This window comes from Halichoerus grypus, chromosome 2 (genome assembly GCF_964656455.1).
Source record: "Halichoerus grypus chromosome 2, mHalGry1.hap1.1, whole genome shotgun sequence".
Taxonomy (NCBI): domain Eukaryota; kingdom Metazoa; phylum Chordata; class Mammalia; order Carnivora; family Phocidae; genus Halichoerus; species Halichoerus grypus.
Genome location: NC_135713.1, coordinates 206,160,537 through 206,184,506, shown reverse-complemented (window position 1 = coordinate 206,184,506; position 23,970 = coordinate 206,160,537). Strand labels below are relative to the sequence as shown.

The following is a 23,970-nucleotide window of genomic DNA, read 5'->3' as shown; positions in this document are numbered from 1 at the left end:
ACTTCCAGTCAGCGGGGACACCGGTTACCCTCTGACGCTGCGTCTTGGCAGGTGCCTGCCGAGTGTGCCTCAGCGATTTCTGTTTCGTGGCCCACCCGTGCATAGACTTAAGCCCTCCTTTCTTCCCTGTCCCTTTCTCTTGCAGGCAGTGAGCATTCCCACGAGAGCGGCGGTGATGGGGTCCCCGCCCCACAGAAAGTGCTCTTCCCCACAGAGCGGCTGTCTCTGAAGTGGGAGCGGGTTTACCGCGTGGGAGCGGGGCTCCACAACCTGGGCAACACCTGCTTCCTGAACTCGACCATACAGTGCTTGACCTACACCCCACCTCTGGCCAACTACCTGCTCTCCAAGGAGCATACCCGCAACTGTGAGTGGGAGCTGGTAGCCGGGGGGGGTGGGGGGGGGGGTGGGGGAGTCGTGGGAACCAGACAGTCTCCTGATTAGACAAACCCATGTGCCCGTGGTGCTAGCAGCCTTCAGCCTGGGTCAGATGTAGGAGTGTAGGAGTGAGGTCCGTGATGTAGTAACTGATAAAACCTGAGTCTGACACGTGCCCGCTGTAGGCCGGGCCACAGAAGCCAGTCACTCGGGTAGAGCGTTGGTCCCAAACTGTTCTGAAAATGAGTACCTAGAGGGAGAAAGGTGTTTTCAAAAAATATGTTCATAACATGTACATTCAATGACTACACATCCACTGTTGTACCAGTGTTTTATGTACGTTATAAAACATGCCCCGGAGGAGAAATGAAACATGGGTAAAGATGAAATAAAATGTCACTTACCAAACTGAAGAAAGTAGAAAGCCTTTTAACTACTAATAAAAGATATTAAATTGATGGTCAAAAATCTTCGCATGAAGAAAATACCAGGCTGAAATGATTTATGGGTGAGCTTTATGAACATTTTGAGAAATAGATTGTTGCAGTGCTTCACAGGTTCTTCCCAAGAATAGAAAAAGAGAACCCCCAGCTCATTTTATGAGGTTCTTATAACTTGGGTAACAAAATTAAACAAGTACAGTAGGAGAAAGAACAATTACAATCCCATCTTATTCACGAGTGTAGTTACAAACTTCTGGACAGAATACTACCACGTTCAAGAGTCTCTTAAACACTGTGAGCAACTCGTGTTCGTCCTAGTGATGCAGGGATGTTCTAGTATCAGGACCTCTCTAAGTGTGACCGTGGAGAGCGCCCAGCACGGCTGGTGAAACCGCTCCTTCGGAGGTGGGCCTGCTGGGTCCTGTCCTGGCTCTCCCCCGAAGTGCTGTGATCCCTGAGAATGTTACCTAACCTTTTAGAAACTTCCTGTTACTCATCTGCAGAGTAATAATATCATCTCCCTGATAGAGCTGTTGGGAAGCTTGAAGGAGTTACATAAAGTGCTCAGAATAGTACTTGGCACACACGGAGTGCTACGTAAGAGACTGCTAATTTTGCTTCCTTAATTACTGTATCAACAGATTAAAAGAGAAAGGTCACCTAAAAATAATGCCCCCAAAAAGAAACGTATGATAAACTTTTAGCAAAGGAGCAACAGGAAGGAGTTACCTTGTCTTGATAAAGGGTATCTACCAAACACTACAAAAAAAGCATTCTAGATAGGAAAATATCGGAAGCATACCCTTCAGAGTCCAGAGTGAAACAAGGGTCTCTCTCACCACTCGTGTTGAAGATGTGTCAGTCCTAGCCAGAGCAGTGACCAAGGACACAAAGGAAGGAGCGCACTATTGTTCCTTGAAAATGACATTCCTGCGTTGAAAAAGCAAGAGAATCTATAAATAAGAAATTTGGCAATGTGACTAGATACAACATCAACATACAAAAAGTTAGTTGAATTTCTCTACACCACACGACAAGGAGTTTTTTAAAAATTTTGCTACTATAAAAAAATTTTATGAGAAGAGGGGTGCCCTACTGACTATGTAGTCTTGTCAAGTTAGAGAAATTAAAGTGTCATAGTATTGGGTCAGGGAGGGGACCCACTGACCAGTGGAATGGAATAGAGCCCAGAAACAGACCTGCGTACATCTGGAGGTGTGTTACATGTTGGTTCTTCATGTGTCTCCCATTTGAAATTAATGGAACTTTAAAAGAACTCGGGCTTACATATGGAAAAAGCAAAATAGGGTCCCCATTTCACAGCATACCTGTGCACAAAAAATGCGTTAAAAATTTAATATCAAAAGCAAATTTTAAGCTCTTAAAACAAACATTGGCCAATCTTTTTCTGACCTTGGGATGGGAAGTTTCTTAAACAGAGCTCAGAAAACACCAACTCTAAAGGAAAAATGACAGATTCAGCTGCATCGAAGTTAACATTTGTTCCCAAAAAAACACTTAAAAGGCAGACAGGGAGCTATGAGCTGGAGACAAAACCCGGGACACATAACCAGCAAAGGATCGCTACCAAGAATGTGGAAAGAATACAGACCAACGAGGGAAAGACAACCCATAAAAAGGTAAAATTATGAACCAGCATTTTACAGAAGAGGAAACTCCTGGTCAGAGTATAGGGAGAGGTGTTCAGCCTTGCTGAAATCAGGGAAGTGTCATTAAAACCACGACAACAGCAGCGACGCGAGACACCTTTGTGATGGATGCACGTTCAGAAGCCTGGCGGGACCGAGTGTCAGCATGAAGATGAGCGAGAACCTTCTATGCTCGCTGAGCTGGCCTTACCTTCCAAATAACGTGCCAGCCAGCAGTACTCCGCCTGCAAAAGAGCTCGGTGCGTGCCTGTCAGGACACCTGTGTAAGCATACCTGCACGCAGCAAATCGTGAGCCGCTCCGGTGCCCGTCTGCAGACGGATGCGCGCGTCACGGCGCGGGCCCATGAGGAACAGCGTGCAGCAGGGCAGGGGAATGAAGGACCGCTCGTGCATGGGGCTGAAGAATCCAGTGAAGGAAAAGTCCCAGAAGGTTGCGTACAGCGTGAATTGCTATTTATAAAACAGAAAAACAAGACGCTATAGTGTTTAGGTATACACATATGGGGTAAGACTTAAAAAAAATATATATATTTTTTTTTAATTGGTAAACAATGAAAATAAGTCAGGGAATCAGGATAGAACCAGAGGCAGGACCAGATAGGAGCAAGTGAGGAGCAGTGTTTTAGGATAAAAGTGGATTGTGTGATGTGTTCAGGAAGATTCGTTCTATTTTTTTAAATCTGTGAAAGGTGACATGTGATGGAAATAGCATTTTTTTTTTTTTTTTAAAGATTTTATTTATTTGACAGAGAGATAGCGAGAGCAGGAACGCAAGCAGGGGGAGTGGGAGAGGGAGAAGCAGGCTTCCCGCCGAGCATGGAGCCCGATGTGGGACTCGATCCCAGGACCCTGGGATCATGACCTGAGCCGAAGGCAGATGCTTAACGACTGAGCCACCCAGGCGCCCGGAAATAGCATTTTTAATAAAACATCTTGCGATTGTGATGGTTCTGTGGTGGCCAGAGTTCACACACTGAGGCACCGTGCCCACTGCAGGTGAAGTTGGTTATAAATCTCTATTTCTGGTAGTGACCTTGGTGATGTCGAGGGGGTTCTGGGTGGACTTTTAGAAAGACTCAACCGGGCTGTCTTTGTGGTTTTTTGTCTTTTTAAGCCATTTTTTTTTTGAGAGAGAGAGAGAATCTCAAGCGGACTCAGATGCTGAGCGCAGAGCCCAAGGCGGGGCTCAATCCCACGACCCTGAGATCATGACCTGAGCTGAAATCAAGAGTCAGACACTCAAGTGACTGAGCCCCCCAGCACCCCGGTGCTCTTGTTTTTTTCTCATGACTTTGGTGAGGAGACCCTACTCTCCAGACCTAGGTAGCTGCCTTTTTCTTGTTCACCCTGCTTCCCTGTGCAGCTGCCCTCCGGTTTTGCTTCCTCGGCAGGCCCCTTTGTCAGCTTCATTAGGGTTAGTGTAGGTAAACTAGGTGACACCCAGGAATCCCGTAACCCGCCACGCGTATCCTGCAGCCCGTGGGAGCGAGGGCGTGAGGCGGGAGCAGCCAGGATCAGCCCCTCTTGGCAGCGGGACGTCTCGCCCTGGCTCAGGACGCCTCTCCAGTGAGCGCCCCAGTGTCCGTCTGCATCACTCTGAAATGCTAACCTTAGTGTCTTCCTTTTTTTCAGAGTAAAAGTATTAAGTTTAGTATTTGTTGGCCTATACCCCCTGGCTCTCTGAGTGACCCCAGCTGGGCTCGGGCTGTCCTCTCTTGCTCCTCGAATGCCCGCTGTTTGAAGGCTCTTGAGGACTCCGAAGTATCACCGGGGCTGCCGTACGTGTGGCCTGGAGCGCCGAGTCCTGCTGCGTACTAGACCGCTTCCGCACCGGCACCGAGCTGGAAAAGAAACACTTGATTTTTAAGTGCTCTCCACACCCAACATGGGGCTCGAACTCAACCCTGAGATCGAGTCACACACTCCAGCGACTGAGCCGTCCGGGAGCCCCGAAAAGAAACACTTTATGTAAAATTTGCAGGAGGATTAAATTCTATCCTTTTGCACATTCTTCTCCAAATTGAAGTAGCAAGGTCCCAAAAGTCAAAAGTCATGGATTTGACTTTTATGTTCTTTTTTTTTTTTTTTAAGATTTTATTTATTTATTTGACAGAGAGAGGGCAGCGGTGGAGGGAGAGGGAGAAGCGGACTCCCCACTGAGCAGGGAGCCCGATGCGGGGCTCGATCCCAGGACCCTGGGACCATGACCTGAGCCAAAGGCAGACGCTTAACGACTGAGCCACCCAGGCACCCTTTGACTTTTATGTTCTATTTTTCTTAATTACCTGAAGAAAGTGTTTGTCCACATGCCACTTAAATCAGTCTTGCATATTGCCAACGATTTGGGAATCCCTGTTTCAGGAATTTCTGGCTAAAATTGTTCCTGGCCCTATTTAGGAGTGATGATTTATCAGGCTAACGGTCTGCAGTGTTGTACGTGATCATTAGAGATGTGATTCCCACACAGCTGACAGAGTCATGTCCTCACCTGAGTTAGATTGGGAAGGTGGGCACTCTCTGTTCAGCATTGGTGATGAATGCATATGTTTAAGTTATTTTAAATAACATGTTTTAGTTTTTTGCCTAAATTTGAGCCCCCTCAGCCATTATTGTCATTTTAAAAATAAAAGAAATAAATGGCTATGGTTAGAAGAGTCCAAAAAGCTCTAAAATGAGAAGTAAAAGCCTTCCCTTTATGTAAAGGTGCTCACATAAACCGTTTTTCCAAGATCCCTCCAAAGGGGTAGTGTATATAGTAGCATTTTTTTTAGATAAAACCTTTTTGTACTGTGGTATGTAATGTAAAATTTACCATTTTTAAAGATTTTTTTAAAGTAATCTCTACGCCCAATGTAGGGCTTAAACTCATGACCCCAAGATCGAGTCGCATGCTCCACTGACTGAGCCAGCCAGATGCCTCAAAGTTGACCATTTTTGAGTGTACAGCTCAGTGGCATTAAATACATTCACATTATCATGCAACCATCCACCTCCAGACCTCCTTCCTCTTCCCGAACAGAAACTCTGCCCCTTAAACACTAACTTCCTGTCCCCCTCCCCTAGCCCCTGGCGCCCACCATCCTACTTTCTGTCTCTGTGAACCTGACGACTCCAGCTACCTCGTTTAAGTGGAATCATACAGTATTGATCTCTTTTTTTTTTTCCGGAAGATTTTGTTTATTTATTTGACAGAGAGACAGCGAGAGCAGGAACACAAGCAGGGGGAGTGGGAGAGGGAGAAGCAGGCTTCCCGCTGAGCAGGGAGCCTGATGTGGGGCTCGATCCCAGGACCCTGGGACCATGATCTGAGCCGAAGGCAGACGCTTACCCAACTGAGCCACCCAGGCGCCCCCAGTATTGATCTTTTTGTGACTGGCTGACTTCATGCAGCATCACGTTCTCAAGGTTCATCCATGTTGTGGCAGGTGTCAGATTTGCTTTTCTTTTTAAGGCTGAGTAATATTCCACTGTGTGTACATCCTACATTTCTTACCCATTCATTTGTTGATGGACACTTGGCTTCTGGGTTTTAGTTCTTGTGAATAATGCTGTGAAAATGGGTGCACATACCTGTTCAAGACCCTGCTTTCATTTCTTTCAGGTGTAAAACCAGAGGTGGGATTGCTGGATCATATGGGAATTCTGTTTTTGATTTTTTGAGGGAGCGCCCTGCTGTTTCCCACAGGCGCTGCTGCAGTGTGCATCCTCAGCAGCAGTGCGCAGGGAGGGGTTCGCGTCCGTCCACGTCTTTGCCAACACGAGCTGTGTTCTGTTTGTAAATACAGTGAGCGGCTGCATGCCGCTTCGTTGGTGGCTTTGAGATGGGTCAGAGTAACTGGGTAAGGAGGCTGTTGCACAGGGGAGAGCGGTTGGTTTGTGGTGCGTTTTGTGTTACGACTGGTCTGCCTGGGCAGGTCTGGAGCATACCTGAGACAGCAGTAGCTTGCAGAATTGAAGATGTGCTTGCCCTCGGACCCAGAGGCGTGTTGGGGGGGTACACCTTCAAGAAGGTTCGATACAAGGAGACAGGTGCAGGGTTGTTTGCGATAGAAACATGCAAGGGCCCATGTGTGTTAGTGGGGAACACATGAGTGAACTGTGGTCTCTCTGTTGGGTGAGGTCCTCTAGTCTACCAGAAGGACCCAGAGCTGCGTCAAAACCGGTCGCTGAGCAGTGCGTACTGCATGGCGTAATTTGTGTAAAGTAAGCTTAAACACACCGTGTGCGAGTATACACGTGGGTCAGCGCAGGAACCACGTTAATGGGAGCAGTCGGGACCTGGCTGGGGACAGCAGTACCTCCGGTGGGGGAGTGGGGGCAGTGCGGGCAGGAGACTTCACCGTGACAGCAGTGTTTACTTGCAGAACACCTCAGCTGGGTTGGAGCTCAGTGGTATAGGCTTTGTACTTCTCTTTGCTAGTTAAAGGGTCTCCTAATTTGCAGTAAAGGTTAAATGTACTGCTCTCCAGCCTGTGCCCAAGTAGCAGCAGAGAGTTTCAGACATGGCAGGGGCTGGCGGACCGAGGCCCGCTGGACCCCGTTTCCGTATTGTCTGTGGCTGCGTGGCGAGGCTGCCCGTGCTCTCCGGACGCAGAGCCGTGTCGCCGGGGACTGTGTGCGATGGGGCAGTTCCTGGAGCCGGACGCCCTTACCTCGTGGGTCTGTGTGCAGGAAGCTTGCCAAGCTTCGAGGTGCAGCAGCGCGGTGTTTCCTAGAAGCAAGAGTGGAGGTTCCCCCGTTGGAGGAGCAAACTCAGGGTTATCAGGAATCCCTAAAACATTCTCACTGACCACGTGACACAGGTTAGAGGTTAGAGAAAATTGAAAAGCAGACTTACTACTCTTCTTATGAGTAACTAGCACCAAGGGCATGCGGAGAGAGCTCACACAGGTCAACAGCGCGAACCCGGGGCGGTGGGGTGAGTGTTGGGATCGCAGTTTGGATGGGAGCTGTGTGGGGGCAGGGCATCAGGAGTGTGTCGGGAGCTCTGACGAACCAGGCCCCCTCGTCCCGCGTGCAGGTCACCAGGGCAGCTTCTGCATGCTGTGCGTCATGCAGAACCACATGGTCCAGGCCTTCGCCAACAGCGGCAACGCCATCAAGCCTGTCTCCTTCATCCGAGATCTGAAAAGTAAGAGTCGACTCCTGGCCGGATGACAGCTAAGCCCTAGTCTGCGGTGGGTGCGGGGAGGAGTCCTGATTCACGTCACAGTACTTCGGTGCACGTGGTAGTGCAGACTGAGAGGCTGGTGTGGGGCGGGGGCGGGGGGAGGGGAGTGCTGACCTCCCTTTGAAGGGTGGGGAAGCTCGGGCTAGCTGGGGGGCAGGAGCCGTGTCTCAGGGAGGAGGGTGAGGCCGGGGCTCTTCTGAACATGCCAGGACTGGTTAGCGCAGATTTCCTGTTCACTCGGTAGAAGACATGGGTCAGTTGGTTTCTGAAACCCTGTGCAGCGTCCTTGTGACCCGCCTGTGCTCTGTGCCGGCTTCTGGAAAACTGGCTCATCGGTGGGTTTCCCATCCTCAGTGCCTGGTGGTGTGCGGCACCCGTGCTTCGCTGTTAAGTCTGGAGAGTGTAGGCCCTCGGGTCTCACTGAGAAAACACCTGCCGTGTGGGCGGGGGGGCTGGGACACACAGTTCACGCCGAGCTCTTGATCCCCTCACTTGCCGCTTACCCCCGGCACAGCGGGGGGTCGGTGATAAGCACACAGCAGTGGGTGACTGGGGGAGAAGGCATGAGCTCTTCCCTGCCAGGCTGATGCTTCTTTCTTTCTTCAGAGATTGCTCGGCATTTCCGCTTTGGAAACCAGGAGGACGCACACGAGTTTCTCCGGTACACAATCGACGCCATGCAGAAGGCCTGTTTGAACGGCTGTGCCAAGTACGTGCCTTCCGTTCACCCACTTTCCTAAGGGGCTTCAGACCCCGCCGCCGTGGAGGCGGCCACCCCTCCATTCCCCCGGGCGTTCTCTGTAGATACCTGTGTCCAGGTCCTGCACCTGCTGAAGCTCGGATGCGGGGCCGCTCCTGCTTCCCCGGGCACGGCCTCCCCTGCACACCCTCCTCACCAGGGGCGGTTTGGCGGGGCCAGGCGCTGGGGGGAGCCCTGTCCCAGCAGCCCCCTGCAGGAAGGATGCTGGCAGATCTTTCTGAGGGCCTTCGGCTGTTGTCCTAGACTCTTCCCGTCTTTTAAAAATCACCTGACTTTGATACAGAGGATGGGGCGGTAGGAATTCCAGCATCTTCATGAAAGCACTTGAAAGCACGCAGGGACGTTTGAGGGTGGGAGGTTTACAGTTTTTGAGGCTGTGTTCTGTGTGGTTACGTCTTCATTTTCGATTTGAAAGCAGAGACAAACGCATATGACAGGGTGCTGACTTCGTGCTGTGCCTCCCCTTTTGTGAAACAGTTACGGTCAGGGATGGTTTTGTACCACTCCTGGCTCCTGGGTTCAGACAAAAGGAAATAGGCCGAAAATGCTCCCTGTTCCGAGGCTGTTCCCTGGGCTTAGGGTAGAACCGGATCCTGGACTCTGGAAATACCCCTTAAACAGCTTAAGAAACATCCGGAACGTCCTTCAGCAAAGTCGAGTTGTAGCAGTGATCGTGGGCAACCTCTGGTCTCAGTGATGCGATTCTTTTTAAACCCTGAGAAAACTCCATGGGTTCCTCTGGCGTCTGTCCCTTGCCGTGCTGAGATGTGCAGCGAGGTCCCTGCAGGCAGATAGACGCTGGTTCTGCCCTTCCCGTGCCTCTCCCCGCCCCGGGCTGCGGCTAACGATCTGAGCTCTCTGCTGACGCCCCCTGCGTGCCAGGCACTATGTTCACACTGGGTACTTCCAGGGAAAGACTGGGTTCTCGAGTTGGAGGAGCTCAGAGAGGGGGGAGGCAGATACTGGCCCGTGTCTACAAGGTCACGTAGTAAGTACTGTAGTGGACAGACTCTGTGGGAGCCATTCCCAGAAGAATTGTGCTGCGCTCCTACCCGCAGGAGGCCTCCTTCCTAGGAGGAGTCCCCACAGGGCTCAGATGAGGGGAGGGAGGAGGCAAGGAATGTGGCCGGTCCTAGGCAGGGCCTCCCTGCCATGCAGGTGGGTACAGCACGTCCCCGGCAGGGGTTCCCAGCCTTGGTCCCGCGGCGGAAACCCCTGGGAGGTTTAGGACGGCAGCTGACCCTGCTGCCATGCCAGCCTCGTTACCCAGACTCTCAGGGATGGGCCGGTAGATGGGGTGGATGTTTGGGGTTTGCGTCCGGGTTTGTGGTCTGGGCAGCAGGGTGGGTGGCGCTGTGCCCTTCGTGGTCCAGGACACAGAAGTGGCCGTGCGTTGGAGGAAGGATGAGCGCGTCTGACGTCAGGTGAGCCGTTGCAGGGCGTTGTGGGATGCTTTCCACACACCCCTCCGTGAGAAAGGTGTCGCTGCTCTTAGTGAAATGAGAAAAAACGGGCGCTCAGGTGGCTCAGTCATTAGGCGTCTGCCTTCGGCTCAGGTCATGATCCCAGGGTCCTGGGTTCGAGCCCCGCATCGGGCTCCCTGCTCTGTGGGAAGCCTGCTTTTCCCTCTCCCGCTTCCCCGCGTGTGTTCCCTCTCTCGCTGTGTCTCTGTCAAATAAATAAAATCTTAAAAAGAAAAAAAGAAGAGTCACATCAGCTGAATGATTCAGTTTGATTTGCAGGTAGAAGTGGCTTTTTTTTCCTTTTGGTTTTGTTAGACATTTTTAGTTGAACTTGCGAGCAGAGAGTATTTCTAGTGTTTCTACTTTGTGGACCTTGCTGGTACCGGCTTTGTGACCCGGTACACGCCGGTGTTCGCACGTGTTCCCGGCGCCCCTGCCGCGGCGTGCTGCCCTGCTGGCCGGGTGGCCGGGTGCGCGTCTGCCGTGAGACCTGCCGGCTGCCTTCCCTGCCCGTGCTCGCTTCCTGCCGCCTCGGTCTCGCCGGGACAGTGCTCGCTGTCCCGTCACTGGCGGGCGCCCGCCTCCTTGTGCCTCCTGGAGCTTTTGCTTTGTGAACGTGGCTGTGGTCATTTACCCACAACCATCATATCTTTGTTGAAAGCCCGTTTATTTCATAAGCAAGTTCAACTCCTTCGCATTTATTGTGACGACTGAGGTTTGGTCTTGACCTGGCCGTGATGCTGAGGTTTTTAATTATCACACACGGCGCATTGGCTGTGTTTCTCCCTCTCTCTGGTTTCCCTTTACACGTTAATTTTTAAGCTTTCGTGTGGTGCTCAGGAAGACCTGTATCTCCGTTCGGGTGACGACTCTCCACGCACCCTTGTGCATGGCCTTGCTCCTCTTTTCTGGTTCTGTTTGTCAGTGTTTGGGGGGGCCCAGCACCTCTGTCCTTCCCTCTCCTCTCTCACCCGCCTCTTAGTTACATTATCTCTTACCTTACCGTTCTCCCACGTTTGTCTCCACCTTTGCTTTAGTCTTTCCCCCATTAAATAGGCCTGGGGGGGCCTGTCCTCCTGCCTGGGCGTCCCAGGCGGCCTGGGCTGGGCAATGCAGGGTTTCGGAACCCAGAGGCCAGTCCCTCTCTTGACCTTGCAGGGACCTTACTGAGAGGATTCAGGATCTTTTTTTTACTCTTTAAAGTCTGATGGTTTCACTAGGAACGTCTTTCGAGCTGATCGTTGTCAGTCAGTTTGGTAGACACCTGAGCAGTGACGAGAGCTTGAATCTGCGGCACATGCCGACTCCAGCATCGTGTGCACAGAAACGGTTTCTGCCGGCTCGAGCACTAGCATCCGAACGCCGTCACCTCCCTATCAGCTCGGCTTGAGTATCGTGGCTTGAGAATGCACGACGATGAATTAGGCAGACGTACGTCAGCATGTCGTGCTTGCCACGCGGTTTCCCACCTGTCATCAGCGGTGACACTCATCACAGAGTCCTGTCACCCCCAGAGCACATGATGGTATTGGTTCTGTGTTAACGGCCTGTGTCAGGGTCTCCAGTCACTGACGGTCTCCTGCGGGACCCCCTTCTCTCTGGCAGCTCTTTTCCTCGACTTCCCCTCCAGCTGCTTTCCCGCTGTGTCGCTCCCCTCCCCCGTGTTCACTTGAATCTCTTCTCCCTTGGGCCCTTTGGAATTCCCACTTCATTCCTGGTGTGATTTCATCTTTTCCCTCCATGTTAGTTAACTTTCTCCATTTGCCCTTTTTTATTTTTAGTTTGAAACTTCATACGGTGGTCTTTCCTTCCCCAGACGCTTGTCTGAGGGTCTTTAGGTCAGCTTGGGATCTCGTATTGCTCTTTTCATCTGCCTTGGGCTTGCTTTCTAGGGGCTAATCTTCACCAGCTGAGGTGCTGTGATTCTCGTTCACTGTTTCCCTCCAGCAGTGCCCGTGTGGGACTGAGAACACTTCGGCACCGCCCCGGGCCTGGTGGCTCGCGTGGTTCTCAGTCCAGGGCGCCTTCTATCCCGGAGCCCGAGCGCTGGACGGCCCCTGGTGTGACGTGTGTCTCAGGACCTGGCGGACTCCTCCTGCTGGGGATACTGGGTGACTCCGGGGTCACCTCTAGTCCCTGGTCTCTGCCTCGGTGCTCCCCAGACCGGCCTTAATCTCCAGCAGGGCTCCGGCAGGGGTACGGAAGACGGCTTGCTGGAATCTGGCTTTATTTCCTCCCTACGGCTGGTTTGAGCTTGGAGCTTGCTCTGCCTCGGGGTCCCGAGAGCGGGTTCTGTGCGGTGGTTTGCTGCTCCTGTTCTAACAGCCGGGCTGGCTCAGGGCCACCTGGACCTCAGCAGCCGCCGTCACGTGTGGCTGGCCACAAACTTCCAGTTTGTGCTGAGATTATATCCCTCCTCTTGACAAACGGTGGTGAAAATACACGGTGGCAGTTGGTTTTCATTTCCTAATTTTGCAAAACAGAAACTTGCCCTTGTGTTGGTCCCCCGCTGTGTGGAGTTCCGCTCCTCAGTGAGCTCCCGGAGTGTGGGCAGCACCGTGGTGGCTGGTCCTGTGGCCATTGGCTCACGCTGCAGGGGGGCCTCGCGCAGGGCGCCGCGCCGTGTGTGCAGGGGGTGGGGAGGAGAGCGCTGGGAGGCGGCACCGCCGAGCGCCTGGCCGGGCCCGGGAGTCAGGGCGTCGGGAGAAACCCCTGCAGAGCCGGGGGCGCAGGGGACCGGCCTGGCGGAGGGGGGAGCATGCCCGCGACGGAGCGGCTGCTCTGTCCGCGGCTGGGTTTGTGTCCCCGAGGAGGACTCTGAGGCGAGAGTCAGAGCCAGACTCGGTGGGTCGCAGGCGGACACCAGGAGCAGAGGCTCGAGACAGGGTGGTGTTCCCAGAATCTCCGTCACATGAACAGCTGTGGGGTGCGGGCGCTCAGCTTAGCAGCTCTGTGGGGCAGGTGAGCAGCAGCAGCTAAGGCCTAGGGCGGCCTCAGCTCCTGGTTGGTGAACGGGGCTGGGGGATTCGAGTACAGGCCGGCCTGACCCTGGAGCCCACGCCGTGACAGCTCTGTCCTGCCAAAAGATGCGGAGGCGGGGCTCTGTCCTGCTCGCTCCCCCTCTTCAGATAAGAGGCTCGGGCATGTGACAGCCAGCAAGGAGCGGAGCTGACCGTGCAGGACTGAGGCGGGGTGAGCTGGGGGGTGGGCGGCGGGTGCCAGGTGGGGGGGTGCTTCTGTCCTTGGGACTGGGTGGGCACTAGGGGCGTTTCTCCAGCCTCTCGTTTCCTGTGAAGTGCAGGGCGAGGTGCCTGTGGAGAGCACGGGGGTCTTGAAGGCCTGAGGGGGCAGCGGTGGGGTGCGCCCGGGCCCATCAGAGCAGCGGGGCACAGCTGGGGGTCCGCCGAGCGCCGGAGGGAGCACGTCAGACCCACACTTACGTGGTGGGATCTCCCCAGGGTGCGCTGGGCTGGGGATGAAAGGGGCAGGGACTGCCTCTGGCCTCCCCTTGAAGGCTGTGGTCTCCTCTCCAGGTTGGACCGTCAAACGCAGGCTACTACTTTGGTCCATCAGATTTTTGGAGGCTATCTCAGATCGCGTGGTGAGTGAAGACGTTTTCTCTACCCTCTTGTCAAGGATGAGAACCTTAACCAGGAAAGACTAGGAGTTCATGCCCAGCTGGAGCCCCTTCCTGACGGGCAGACCTGGGGGAGCCATGGAGGCCCCAGCCTCCTCTGAAACACACCCTTGCCCATGGGCTCGCTGTTCCCGGGAGGAAGTTTGGAGCAGAATTTCCAGCACGGGTAGAGGAGGGTGGCATTATTTTTCTCTGAGTTCCTTAGTTCTTCACACGTGGCCTCTGCCCTTCAGCTGGGAACTGGGGCCTGTCACTGGGCTGGGCAGCAAGGCGCTGGGTTGGACAGATGTCCCCTTGTGAACTCTGGTTGTCAGCGAGCTCTCTCCCCAGACACCGGCGTTCACCAGGGGCTGGCTAGATCTTAGAGACCTGGGGGTGGCGCGCTGGGGGCACCTGCACCCGCCCCACCACCTCCGTATTTTGTTGCAGTGAAGTGCTCGGTGTGCAAGAGCGTCTCGGACACATACGACCCCTACCTGGACATAGCGCTGGAGATCCGGGTATGGCCCACAGCTGCGCTGTGTCGTGTTTGCCTTCGGCTGGGGAGGCTGGGGGGTGGGGAGCAGTGGAACCAGTGAGGGCATATTACCCAGGTAGATAAGGAAAGAAATACTGGCAATCCTACTGCCTTAAAGTAGGGGTCACTGCTTTTGCGCGTTGATTTCTAGCCTTTTCCCTGTGCGCATTCCTCTCATTTAACACAGGAAGATACAATGCAGCTTTGTGTCCCGAGGCATGAGGGGTGAGCACACTGTAGATGGAGGGCGCAGGGCCGCTCACACGCGTGCCATGGGGAGGCCAGCCCCCGTCCTATTCCAGCTCTCTGTGGCTGCAGCCGCGGCGGGGTCCTCGGTGCCCGGGGTGCAGGGGAGCCCTGCCAGGCCGGGCCCCGTGTCTGTAGAACCGGCTCGGCCGCCCGCTCCCTGCTCCTTTGCGGGACGGCCTGTGAGGGCCCGAAGGCAGCAGCCGGCAGGCCGGTGTGGATGCGGGCCGATGGCTGGGATTTGCTGCCTCAGCCTGACAGAGACCTTACAGTTGGCATTTCTTGAGTCAGCCTTTTTCTTCCGTTGACGCGATTCCGTTTTTGTCCTCCTCAGCAAGCTGCTAATATTGTGCGTGCTCTGGAACTTTTTGTGAAACCAGATGTCCTGAGCGGAGAGAACGCCTATATGTGTGCAAAGTAAGTTTTGTTTTGCTCCCGGCAGAGCGAGCCCGCCGTCGGGGAAGACCTCGAGTAAGCCGCCTGGCCCACGCTGCGGCCGGGCCGTCCCTGCTCAGGGCCACCGTTAGTCCCTTGCGGAGCTCAGACGCTCTCAAGGGCGCAGATGAAGGGCAGCCGCGGTTTTGCCAGCTGACGTCTATTTACGTCGCCCTTGGATGCGCCAGGCACCATTCTGAGCGCTCCTCACTGGGGACGTAGGTCCCAGCGGTGGCACAGAGCGGGGAGGGGACCGCACCTGGCCGTCGGCTCCAGCCTCTGTCGGCCCGCGTCCCAGATGAGCCGCCTTCGGTGGCCCAGGTCTCCTGAGGGCCGCACAGACTTAGCGTGTGGGGGCTGCAGTTCATGCGTAGCCCCTCCAGAAGCTGCGGCCACTAAAGAATAGTTTTCTTTATTACGCTTTTCAGATTGATTATCCCGTGCCAAAACACTGCTTTTCCCCCTCTCTGAGTTCGTCTCTCCGTGCCCTAGAGGCTGTTTGCTTTCCTTCGTCTCTCTCCCCCTCACTTCTGTGTCTTCCGGCTTCACTCACAGTGATTTCACTCGGCCAGCCCCGCTCCAGGTGTTCCTTCCCGTGTCCCAGGGCTGCTTCCCGTGCATTCGACCTAGTGCCCTCCGTGGGAAAGAGCTTCCTTGTTGCTCTACGGTCTCCAGCTTTCCCCTGGTCCTTGGTTCCCTACGCTGGCTTCCCTTCACTTAAGTCGCGGGGGTTCACGTCTCGGGATGCAGACAGCACATGCCTCAGCCAAGGAGACCCTGTGCCGACAGAATAGGTGTCACTGCTGTGGGCCCGCGTGAGGACAGCGTTCCTCAGAGCACCAGCTGATCCCTTTCCTCTCACCCTCCTCACAGATGCAAGAAGAAGGTCCCAGCCAGCAAGCGCTTCACCATCCACAGAACATCCAACGTCTTAACCCTTTCCCTCAAGCGCTTTGCCAACTTCAGTGGGGGGAAGATCACGAAGGTGAGCCTTCGCCGTGGTGTCCGATCTGCGTGGTCAGCAGCCTTTAAGGAATACAGGTTCCCAGCACCACCCCAGAGCCAGTGACTGGAAATTTCTGGAAGACAGGGCTCAGGAGTCTGCATGTTTGCAGAATCCCTAAGTGGTTGTCACGCACGGTCAACTTCAAGACCCAGGGTCTTACTGGGTTCTTCTGCCAACCTCTGCCTGTGTGTGGCATGTTCCCCATGCAGAAGCTCAAGGTTTCCTTCAGAATGAGCGAGACCACTGCACTGTGGGGCTCTGATCCACCACGTGCTGTTGCGTGGCTTTTTGTGGGAGGTAGAATAAAAACTTACTCTTGTACAATGGCATTTTATTTTATTTTACTTCATTTCTTTAAGTTGTCTCTCTACCCCCACCATGGGGATTGAACTCATGACCCCGAGATCAAGAGTCGGACGCTCCCCTGACCGAGGCCGCCAGGTGTCGTGCACAGTGGCATTTTAATAGAAGATGCCGTATCATAAAAGTGGTTAGAGCCGACTTAGATGGTTTGGGGCAAGGCGCTGTCAGAGCCTCAGCTTCCTCACTGGCAGTGATGGGGCTTGCTTGTGTCAGCATTTCCCAAACTGGTGTTCCGCAGAATGTTTGTGCTGTATGTTTATAAGATGGCATATATTGTAGGTACAGCTGTATTGTATTTTGAAAGTGGTCTGTGCTCAGCCGAGTTTGGGAACTGCCAAGCTGAAGTTCAGCAGTCCTTTTTAATTGCAGGCCTTCTCAGAGCCTTTATTAATAAGCTGTGTTGTATTTTGAATTTCCAGGAGGGAAATTTATTGTGAAGAATTTTTTTTTTAAAGATTTTATTTGAGACAGAGAGCAGTGGGCATGCACAAGTGGGGTGCAGGGGGCGGCAGAGGGAGAAGCAGACTCCGCTGATCAGGAAGCCTGACGTGGGACTTGATCCCAGGACCCCAGAATCACAACCTGAGGCGAAAGCAGATGCTCAACCGACTGAGCCACCCAGGTGGCCCTATACACGCTGACTTTTTAAAAATGAAATACAGGGGCACCTGGGTGGCTCAGTCAGTGAAGTGTCTGCCTTGGGCTCAGGTCATGATCTCAGGGTCCTGGGATCGAGTCCCACATCGGGCTCCCTGCTCGGCGGGTCGTCTGCTTCTCCCTCTGCCTCTGCCCTTCCCCCCACTTGTGTGCGTGCACTCTCTCTCTCTCAAATAAATAAATAAAATCTTAAAAACAAACAAGAAGAATTGTCAAATTTTGAAATAAACTCTGGCATGACCTTCGTCCTGGCCCACGCAGTTACAGTTTTGACTTACTGTGACCGTTGGCTCCGTGGAGTGAGCACCTTTTTCTCGGAAGACCCAGACCCGGGCGTTGCCTCCCTGTTCCTTACAGTGGCAGGGAGGGCATGAGCTATTCCTCTCATCTTACACGTGGGGCCCACGCAGGGCGAGAGTGGCCTTGGACGCGGGGCAGAGATAGGAGAGATTGTGAAGCCTTCACAGGTTGATAAAACAGGGTTTCACGTCGGTTGGTTGGTTGGTTGCCTCCTGTTCTTTAACCTTGACCGGGGGATTGTTGGAGCGCTGCCGCAGGCCCCGTTGCCCCCAGATTGTCGAAAACCAGCCGAGGAATTGTGCATTTTATGTGGTTGTGGACGGAGAGGGTGAATTGACCCTGTCCCCCGTGGATGAATTTTCATTGCCTTACCCTTGGCTTTTTCTCCAGGACGTGGGCTATCCGGAATTCCTGAACATCCGTCCGTACATGTCCCAGAGCAGTGGGGAGCCTGTCATGTACGGGCTGTATGCGGTCCTGGTCCACTCGGGCCACGGCTGCCACGCGGGCCACTATTACTGCTATGTGAAGGTCAGTGCCCCCGCGTGCGGGCGCGCTTGCGTCGCGTGGCGGTGCCCGTTGGTACAGGTCCAGGCGTGGCCTCCGTGGAAAGTAGCCTTGTTTGTCATCGTATTCAGGGCCTGTTGTTGCTTTGGGGAATGGAGGGCAAAGATGTCTTTGAAGCCCATCCCACTAGGAGCTCTAGGGTCCTTGCCCTTGGATGGGACCCCAGAGGGGCTGCCTGCAGGGCCCAATGCTGGAGCCCTGGTGGAGGCTCAGGAAGGCTGCGTATTGGTGGGAGATGCCGTGCTGCTCAGACCCGAAATACCCTTCAGAGGGGAAAGCTCGCATCTGCTGGGGCAGCAGGAGGGAACAGGGATTCAAAGCACACTTCGTAGTCACACTCAGAGCCAGACGAGCATTAGACATTTTAACGTGAAGTCATTGCTAGTTCATTAGCACGTGGATAGATGCAGCAGTTAACCGCAGGTTTTATTTCATTCTTTAAAAACTAGGGATTATGGGATGCATGTTGATTGACCCGTTTTGTTTTCTACTACACCCTGTGCTCCTTCAGGCAAGCAACGGACAGTGGTACCAAATGAATGATTCCTTGGTCCATTCCAGCAACATCAAGGTGGTTCTGAACCAGCAGGCCTACGTGCTCTTCTATCTGCGGTGAGTAATGCCTGCCCCCGCCCCCGTGAGCTCGTTCCCTCTGTTCTGCCTGGCCTGTTCCTGTGTGCACATAATGGAGAGCTCGCCCGGGTTGGGGCGGGGGGCGTCCACAGGGAAGTGCTCCTCTAGACCAGGCCAGCCCGCTGCTGAGGAACAGCCAGCGCCTCTGGGAAGGTCCGAGCACGATTCCATCTGCGTGCTCCACACCGAGCTGACTTTGAGTAGAAACGGGAAAGTTACCTCTTCTTCTTGCCTGTTGCCCCAGATGAGATGTGTGTGGGCGTCGGCTTGCTGACGCACCTTCCTCTGGGCAGCGAAGGAACCTGTCAGAGGGTAGAGGCTGCAGCCGGGCACCTTCTCTTGGGGCCGGTTGTCACCGACCTGGAGGTTGGAGGATGTGGAGACTGGAGGCATTTTTGCTGCTTTGTGGCTGTTCGGCAGAATTTGGGCGCAGTGACTGAGGGGTCTCTGGCTTCCTGGTAAAAACGAGAGTCTAGTCTTGGAAGGTTCCGCCTCTGCTGGGCTCTCTGTTCATGCTGAGCAGATCCCCGAGGCTCTGTGACAAGCCTACATTGTTGTGGGGGCAGCGTGGGAATTCAGAGAAGCACGCTCGGGCATTGGGGTTCTCTCTGGGGCGCCTCTGGGGCTTCAGTAAGACGTCCCCGACTGGTTCCCTTCCTTCCACAGAATTCCAGGCTCAAAGAAGAGTCCTGACGGCTCCCTCTCCAGGACTGTCTCCTCCGTTCCCGGCCGTCCAGGCGTGGTTCCAGACCACTTGAAGAAGAACATTGGCAACGGGGCCGTTGGCTCCCCGCTGACTGGGAAGGTACGTGTTTCAAAGGATTCTTCCTGCCTGTGCCTCTCGGGACCATGGAGCCCCCCCAGACCTCTTCATGCTCGGGAACTTAGCTCGATGGAAGGAGAGCTCTGTGTGTCCTGTTTTATTCCATGTTCTCTCTCAAATTGGTCACGAGCTGACATTGGGGGAGGAGGAGGGACAGTGATGAGAAAGCCTGACCCAGCGAGCAGATCAGACAGTAACTCGGCATGCCCGTGTCCTAGGCCAGCTGCCGTGCACCCTCGACCTGAAGCATCTGGGGAGAAGTGCTTTCTATCCTCACAATTCAGTATTGAAAACATGGATAGTTTCTAGCAGTGTTAATCTCCTGCTTTTGATAATTATGCTGTGGTTATGTTAAAACATCTTTGTTCTTAGGAATATACATGGACATATTTAGGAGTAAAGGGACATCGTGTCTAAAATATATTCGGATGCTCAGGAAAAGAAACGTCACACATACATGCGTAGACACACATACGTGGAGTGAGTGAGCGAGAAAGCTAATGTGGGAAAATGTTAGCAATTGGGAAATACCCTCGTTTTCAAGTTATTTTTGTGTGTATTTGAATTTTTCTACTACAGATCAGTTTTATTAGCAGAGTAGTGAGCAGTTTCCTTACTACAACACAGTTTATGACTCACAAACAGGTCGGTCCTTTCTGTTGACTGCGTTTGTCATCCTCCCCCTTCAGTCTGAAGGTCACATCTGAAGCATGCTGTGGGGCCTTCACGGTCCACAGGGCGTTGGTCCTTACGCAAATCTGCATTTCCCTTCCAATGTGTGAGAAATAGGGGCATTGGGGTTGACGTGGCAAGGAAAAGCCACGGCCTGATGGCCGGGGGGTTGTCACCGTGGCCCAGGCCAGGGGTCGGTACCACGGGGCCACGCTGCTGGCCAGCCACATTCGCACCACAGAGGTAACGTGCCACACGTACTGCAGTCGCTTCCACAGACTTAAACGTCCAACGAGAAGGTCTGAGCGCAGCAGGAAGATGCGTTCTCTTTAGAGAGAACGTAAGTAAAGGGTAAGTTATTTTTAAACATAGGGAAAAAGAGAAGAAGAAACTCGGAGGAAAGTAGAAGTATTCTCAGCAAGCCTCCAGAAGAGAGAAGACTGTAAGACAGAAAGTATAGAAAAACAAACAATAAATTGGATAAATTAAAATTTGAGTTTCTGTGTGTGAAATATTAGAAATAAAAAAACTTCTAAAAATATTTGCAGCAAGTACAACAAAAGGTTAATGTTTCTAGTACATAAAGGGCTCGTCCGGATGAGCTCAGATCACAGGGTGTTAGGGTTAATGTAGTAAGAGCCAGCAATGGTGTTGAATTAGCAAAGATTTTGAAAAAGAGCTGCTTGTTGCCGGTGAGAGTACAGCGCGTGCCCTGCGCAGGGTGCGTTGGCATCCGTGGGAGCGTCCATAGGCTGGTAACCATTCCCGAACACGAGCGGGGAATTTCCTAAGTAGGGAAAAAGGTTTAGTCTGTTGGTTGGTCGTTCATGGAAGTGTTCAGCAACCAATCAGGTGGTTGTTAAGCTCTGACTCTAGAAGACCTCGCACTAGTCGGGAGGCAGGAGCGGGGAGCAGCACAGCCCCGGGCCGTGTAGAGCATTTAAACAGAGCCAGTGATTCAGACCCGGCAGTGAGGAGTCTGTGGAGGAGAAGGATGGGGTACTTGGTCGGGCGCTGTTCATTTCCGCGGCAGCTGGAGACAGCGCAGGTTGTAGAAACTTCACGCAGCGAGGCGGGTGCTGGTCACACGTTAAAGACCTTCGCCAGGTGCGTACGACGATGCTTCAGGCAGTGCATAGGTGGAACTGGGCGCACCTGTGCAGGCCAGAGCCGTCCCGGAGATCAGGGCCAAACAGAAGGTGCACTTACATTTGGGCAGTGGGTGGAACTCTGGTACTTTTTTTTTTCCTTTATACTTTTTTGTATTTCTTCACTCATGATGAAAACATCCTGCTTTCAGTAAAGGTGACCGTAAAGATACACACCCCCATGTACCCAACTCAGAGAATACTGAAAGTGTTCAAAGAAGCAGCAGTGTCTTTACCGTGTGTCCATGTAGATAATCTGTCTTGAGTTGCTCGGCAGAGACCCTGCCTGCTCAGAAGGTGCTCTGACCTTGTGTGGGAACCGCCAGCCTGCACTCCCTCCAGGGTGTGACCGTGTCCTCTGCTCTCCTCCAGCGACTGGACTCTGTGCCGATGAAGAAGCTGCCGGCCACTGAGGAGCTCGGCGTGCCCATTTCCAGGAACGGCTCCGTGTCGGGTCTGAAGTCTCAGAATGGATACGTTCCTCCAAAGCCACCCGTGGGGTCCCCTTCCCCCCGATTCTCCAAAACACCCTCCCACGCACCAACCGTTCTGGATGAGCCTGGAAAGAAAGTTAAGAAGTCGACGCCCCTGCAGCGCCTCTCCCCGTCACGCAAAGCTTCTCAGGGGTTCCATGGGACCAGCAACGGGAGCGGCAGCAGGAGTGAGAGCCTCAGGCAGGGCTCCTGGGACGGCAGGGATGCTGCCCTCTCTACCTCACCCAGGCTCCCGGCCAGAGTGACTGCCAACGGGCATGGGCCCAAGGCGGGTGGCGAGAGCCCCGAGCTCGATGGGAGGGATTCCAGCAGCTCCAGCCCGGAGCACTCCTCCAGCAATGACCCCACCAAGGCCCCCCAGACGCCCAGGAGCGGAGCGGCCCACTTGGGGGATTCTCAGGGAACACACTCCAGAGCGCTGCCGGATGGAGACGACCCCAAGGTGGTGAAGCCCAAGTCCCCTGTCCTGAGCAGCACCACCACCGAGCCCGCAAACATCATGTCTCCTCCACCAGCCAAAAAACTGGCCCTTTCTGCCAAGAAGGTGGGTGTGTGGGAGTCTGCCCGCCGGAAGTGTGTCTCTAGGGCTCACAGAGCAGGTTTGGTTTTAGTCTGGGGAGAGTGGGGGAATTGTGTTGAGGCCTTTGGCCTCCCCCGATCAGGGCAATGAAGCTGTAGGCATTTGCAGACTACACAGGGCTGTCCTGGGGCCGAGGCAGAGTTTGGGGGACCCTGATGTGATACACACTCCATACAGCTGCTGGGGCTTGGGGAGAGGCGGCAGGTCCCCATATTTGTCCATAGACAGAATCTCCTAAAGAAGCCTCAAGGGGAAGACGGGGCAGGTGCGGTGGGCTTGGCAGGGAATCCAAGCGTGGGGGGCGCACAAGACACGGGCTGGCTGGCACCGCTGTGTGCGGCACGAAGCTCGATGATGTAACTGTGCTGAGATTTTTGTTTAAATTTCCTTCCTTTTTTCCTTTTTGTTTCTAACCAAAAACACTTCTGATTCTTCTTCTACCATTCCCCTCCCCCACCTCCCCCCTTTTTTTTCTCCTTCTGTCCCCTCATCCTCCTTTCTGGGCTCTTTCATTTTTATTTTTATTTTTATTTATTTTTATTTTTATTTTCCCTCTTCACTCACGGCAACCTCTTTTAGACCACCAAGTTTTTATTTATGTCAATAACTGCAGGCCAGCACCCTGCGGAGGGCAGCCGACAATGACCTCCGTCCACCCCTCTCACCACTGTCCGACCTCACCTACCCCAGGAAAACCACTCACCCTGTCGCCGCCTCCTCCTGGCCTGTCTGTGCAATCAGGTGAGCCGCGGGCGCAGGCCCCCTGGGCCGGCCGCTCCTCCCCTGTGCTTAGCGTGTGCTTGGCTGGCGAAGATGCACATGGTCTCCAGCCTTGCGGGATGGACAGTGGTGTGCGGCTGGACAGGTACAGGGCGGATCCTGCACCGACTTCTTGTTTTCTCTCTCTCCATCCGGTAGAGGAGCTCCAGCTGGTCAGAGGCAGCCTGGTCTCTGCAGTCCTGATCTTTTCACTTTTGTCTTCATTTTCCATCCACCTGCTATGTCCATGCGGGGACGGGGATGTGCCCTGGGTCCCTCCCCAGTCTCGTGACAGGACTCCAGAGTAGAAGAGAAGGGCAGGAGTCCCAGAAGGACCCTGCGTGAACCCAGAGTCCTGTGACCCTGCTGAGGGGTGTCTTGCTGCCAGGATCATTCTGTATCTCCCACCAGCGCTCCCCGGGCTCTTCTCCAACTCCTTAGCCCTGCACAGAGCCTCCCTGCATGGGCTTCCCCTGGCTGTCCCCTCGTACTGGCTTCCGGAGCTCCCGGCGGCCGTCCAGAGCGGGGAGGTGTGGTTCTCTGGGAGCCCTGTTCAGGCTCCCCAATAGGCACACCTCCCGTCCCGTGACACACGGGGTGCTTATATCCCTTGGGGTGTTGAGTAGCAGACAGCTGAGTTACTGACACCTGCTTGCCCGGTGGCTGACGGAGCCCCTGGCAGCTGGGGAGGGAGAGAGGGAGGAAGGAAGCTGGGCGAGGCCAGGAGGTGGTTTGGGTGGTTTGGGCGCTGATGTGTCCTCCCCACCCTCAGCTGCTCCGGGCTGGGTGCTGGGTTCACGCTCCCATCACCCAGCCTCTCCCACCCTCACAGTCAGCCTGGACCCAGCACAATATTTTTGCATGTGGAAGGTCCTTAAGCGTGCAAGGTATTTACTGCGGGGTTTTTTTTTTTTTTTTCCTTTTTTGACGTAGAGACTTTTTTTTAAAACTTCCCAGAAGACGGTAAACGGAGTGGTAGAGCGGTTTGTGTAGGCGTCTGTCCTGGTTTCGTAACGGTAGTCCTGTTTGATTCCATAACCTTTCGAGGTCGGCATTATGGTCACTCGGTCACGAAGGAGGAGAGTGAGGCCTAGAGCAGAGGGTTAACTCTTGCAAGGTCACATCGCTGGCGGGAGGCGGGTCAGAGAGCCTAACCTGACGGAGCTCCCAGTCCCGCCCCTTCCTTGTCCCGCTGTGTGATCAGCTGATTGTCCGGAGCCCCCAGATCAGAGGGAGATCCTAGTGCAC

The 23,970-nt window shown here is 54.0% G+C and overlaps 1 protein-coding gene and 1 long non-coding RNA gene across 9 annotated transcripts in view; one reads left to right on the top strand and one right to left on the bottom strand.

The window, feature by feature from the left end:
- USP36 (ubiquitin specific peptidase 36) overlaps nucleotides 1–23,970 on the top strand; it is a 38,826-nt gene that overhangs the window by 5,713 nt on the left and 9,143 nt on the right. For 3 of the 7 annotated variants that reach the window (XM_036069587.2, XM_078066205.1, XM_078066209.1), the window contains exons 2-14: nucleotides 146–367; nucleotides 3,969–4,058; nucleotides 7,513–7,623; nucleotides 8,269–8,371; nucleotides 13,419–13,486; nucleotides 13,952–14,022; nucleotides 14,620–14,702; nucleotides 15,594–15,705; nucleotides 17,437–17,577; nucleotides 18,125–18,225; nucleotides 18,913–19,051; nucleotides 21,262–21,927; nucleotides 22,577–22,704. In XM_036069587.2, the coding sequence (XP_035925480.1) occupies nucleotides 146–367; nucleotides 3,969–4,058; nucleotides 7,513–7,623; nucleotides 8,269–8,371; nucleotides 13,419–13,486; nucleotides 13,952–14,022; nucleotides 14,620–14,702; nucleotides 15,594–15,705; nucleotides 17,437–17,577; nucleotides 18,125–18,225; nucleotides 18,913–19,051; nucleotides 21,262–21,927; nucleotides 22,577–22,704 (2,035 nt within the window). Of the gene's footprint in view, nucleotides 1–145; nucleotides 368–3,968; nucleotides 4,059–7,512; nucleotides 7,624–8,268; nucleotides 8,372–8,889; nucleotides 9,847–10,180; nucleotides 12,847–13,418; nucleotides 13,487–13,951; nucleotides 14,023–14,619; nucleotides 14,703–15,593; nucleotides 15,706–17,436; nucleotides 17,578–18,124; nucleotides 18,226–18,912; nucleotides 19,052–21,261; nucleotides 21,928–22,576; nucleotides 22,705–23,970 lie in introns of those variants that run through there. The other 4 variants (XM_078066206.1, XM_078066208.1, XM_078066207.1 and 1 more) reach the window with 4 other exon arrangements.
- On the bottom strand, nucleotides 363–23,393 carry LOC144380903 (uncharacterized). 2 transcript variants are annotated; one of them, XR_013445264.1, is made up of 4 exons: nucleotides 22,667–23,393; nucleotides 4,162–4,333; nucleotides 2,765–2,942; nucleotides 363–1,751 (listed from the first exon to the last, which is right to left on the bottom strand). It is a non-coding gene; the product is annotated as an uncharacterized LOC144380903 (long non-coding RNA). The 2 variants fall into 2 exon arrangements; XR_013445263.1 differs by having other exon boundaries at nucleotides 363–2,942.